This window comes from Mandrillus leucophaeus, unplaced genomic scaffold (genome assembly GCF_000951045.1).
Source record: "Mandrillus leucophaeus isolate KB7577 unplaced genomic scaffold, Mleu.le_1.0 Scaffold158, whole genome shotgun sequence".
Taxonomy (NCBI): domain Eukaryota; kingdom Metazoa; phylum Chordata; class Mammalia; order Primates; family Cercopithecidae; genus Mandrillus; species Mandrillus leucophaeus.
In genome coordinates this window covers 1,537,429-1,540,286 of record NW_012101565.1, presented here as the reverse complement: position 1 = coordinate 1,540,286, position 2,858 = coordinate 1,537,429, and the positions used below count along the sequence as shown (strand labels likewise).

At 63.8% G+C, this 2,858-nt stretch overlaps 1 protein-coding gene across 1 annotated transcript in view; it reads left to right on the top strand.

Moving 5' to 3' along the window:
- The window catches only part of PARP10 (poly (ADP-ribose) polymerase family, member 10), an 11,035-nt gene extending 8,833 nt beyond the window's left edge, over positions 1-2,202 (top strand). Inside the window, exons 12-13 of the mRNA XM_011975741.1 lie at positions 867-1,065; positions 2,165-2,202. Of these exons, the coding sequence (XP_011831131.1) occupies positions 867-1,065; positions 2,165-2,202 (237 nt within the window). The remainder of the gene's footprint in view (positions 1-866; positions 1,066-2,164) is intronic.
- The last annotated feature ends 656 nt before the right edge of the window (positions 2,203-2,858 follow it).

Here is a 2,858-nt window from a genome sequence, read left to right as displayed (position 1 = left end):
TGCGCGCGTGGGTATGCGTGCGCCCTGGTTGCGTCCGCCGTGCAGGTGTACGCGCCCCCACGGTGGGCTGCTGGAGCGGCTGCCTGGGCTCCCTCCCGGCCTCGCCGCAGCAGAGCTCCGGCGGCCCACGCCGCTGCGGCTGTAGCTATTTATAGGCCTTCGCTGCGGAGATGGAGGTGGGACTGCGGGCTGAGGTGGGGTGGCGTGATGGGGAGTCCTAGAGGTCAAGACAACTTGGAGGTGGACTGCTGGTGTCCAGGGGAAGGGCTTGGGTGTCCTTCCCTGATGACCCGGGGAGTGGTGGGGGCAGTGGTCAGCGTTCCTTGATGGCCTCGCCTGCCTACGATTAGAGGGTTAGAGGCGGGTCCAGTTTGGGATGGAGGCAGTGGAGGCCCACATCTGAGTGAAGGTAGTCGCCTTTCGCCTTCCATTGGACAGGGTGGAAGGTGGTCTGTCCTGTGCCGGTTGAGCCCCTGGGTGACAGAGTAGGAGGGTGTGGGTGACTAAGAGAGGAGAGTGGCACTCAATGTGCGGGAGTGGGGGTGGCCAGGGTGGTCAGTGTCCTGGTGATAGACTGGAGGGTGAGGCCAGTGGCTGGGGGGGGGGGGTCACTGTGTGGGTGTCTGAGGAATGGGTGGGAGGGGGCGAGGCAGTCATGGATGGAGAGAGGGTAAGTGCCTGGGGCGAGAGCATGGGGGTCAGTATGTGGGTACAGCAGGGTGCAGGAGGGGTGTGGGTGCCAGTGTCCAGGCGAGAGGGTGAGTGGGGCGGGGTCAGTGTCTAGATTAAGAAGGTGGTGGGTGGGTCGGCGTGCAGAGTCCACTCCTGAACAGGCAGAGGTGTGACCCCTCCTGCTTCCCCTCCAGGAGGCCATGTCGGCTGAGGACGCTGAGGCCCGGGCAGTCCCTGAAGATGTCTCCAATGGAAGCAGTGGCTCGCCCAGCCCCGGGGACACACTGCCCTGGAACCTTGGGAAAACGCAGCGGAGCCGGCGCAGCGTGGGTGGCGCTGGGAGCAACGGGAGTGTGCTGGACCCTGCGGAGCGGGCGGTCATTCGCATCGCAGGTAACTGCGCAGGGCCTTGCCTGTGCACCGCCTTAGCACACGCAGGTTGACTGAGTTCCCGCTGCATGCTAGGCGCTGGAGCTGGGACTGGATGGGGGAGGCGCGGGGGGATCTGCGGGTCAGGGAGGGCCTCGCGCATCCCAGGTGAGTGCAGGCGGCGCAGCGCCACCTGCTGGGCCGGCCCAGGCGGTTCATGAGACCTGGGGTTGGGCTTCTTGCTGCGGCGTCCATCATTGACTTTAAAACGGTCCAGTGCCCAGATGCAACAAGGATAATATTTTGGGCTCCTGGGGCAGAGCTGCCCACAAGGCCCTCGGTCTTGGCTGCCACCATGGGGGCCAGGTGGGCATGTACAGGAGCAGTGTATAGGGAGGGGATGCCTGGTTGTCTGGAGCCCCAGCCTCTTCCTGAGCTAGGATCTGGCCTTGCTTTCCAGTAGCTCCCCATCCAGGGAGGGGACACCTGGTTGTCTGGAGCCCCAGCCTCTTCCTGAGCTAGGATCCGGCCTTGCTTTCCAGTAGCTCCCCATCCAGGGAGGGGACACCTGGTTGTTTGGAGCCCCAGCCTCCAGGATGGGAAGCACCTGCGAGAGGCCTGGGGAAGGGGTAGGGCAGGAGGGAAGTGGGTGACCTAGAGCTGGAGGCCATGGGCAGGGTGTGCTAGGAGAGGGAGGAGCCGTAGCTCTCTAGGCTTCAGCTGGAGAGTCCTGACCTGTTCCAGCCAGAGGGAAGGGAGGCCCCTGCGGGAGGCCAGGAGAGGGCTGCAAGGCCAGGTGCTGAGCCCTAGGGGGATGTTGCAGGCGACAGGAATCGGGGCTGGTGGGAGCAGGAAAGAGGGAAGGAGAGGGTCACCGGCCTGGACCCAGCCCCAGCCCTAGGGTCTGGTTCGACCTGCATGACCTTCAGGGCCTTTCACAGCACACGCGGACTTTAAAGAAAGAAGTCACTTTCTTCCCACTTGAAAGGGAATCACTTGTGTCGTTCCCACGCCTGGGCTTTCCTCGGCATCACCTTTACAGTTGTGGAGGAGTGTGGGGGGTCCTGAGGCCCTGGCTGACTGTGGTGGCCTCCGGTACTCAGTGCAAAGGCTGTGCCCTCAGCAAGCACCTTCGGCGCGCCGGGGCTCTGCGTCCTCTGACGGTTTCCTTAGGACCTCTGATGGATTCCTGGAAGCGGGACTTGCAGTTACAGGACATGTGGCATTAAGCTTGGAGAAAACACGGCCAGGGGCATCCCAGACACGGTGGCCGACATTGGTGAAGGCGGGAAGAGCTGGAGCTTTGCCAATCTGATGGGTGGAAAGAGCTGTTTTAATTATCACCGAGCATTTTTTTTTCTGTGAATGGGCTATTCCAGTCCTTGTATGTGGACTTAATTTTTCTTGTGTGTGGTGTTTTAAGGGTTCTTTATACCGACTCAGTCGTCTCCAGTGTTGCAATGGGAAAGTTCTCAGCTGCACGCGGGAAGCGAGGTGGGGGGCGGGCAGGGGCGCATCTCGGAGGCAGTAAGGTCGCCGGCCCGGCGGGGAACAGACAGGTCGGGGCCGCCTCTGGGCAGGGGCCACCCGAGGACCCCGGGTGTCGGCGGCCGCGACCCGGGCGGGAACGGGAAGGGGCGTGCGTGCGGAACTCGGAACTCGCGGAACCGGCCCGCCGGGAGGCGCCCAGACGCGGCTCCCTCTGTCCGGCCGTGGCGGCCCGCTTCCCAGGCTCCCGGCTCCGCACAGCCTGATGCCCCCCGCCCCCAACTGTGGCCGCCTGAGCTGCGGAGTCCAGAAGGCGGTGTGGAGTTGGG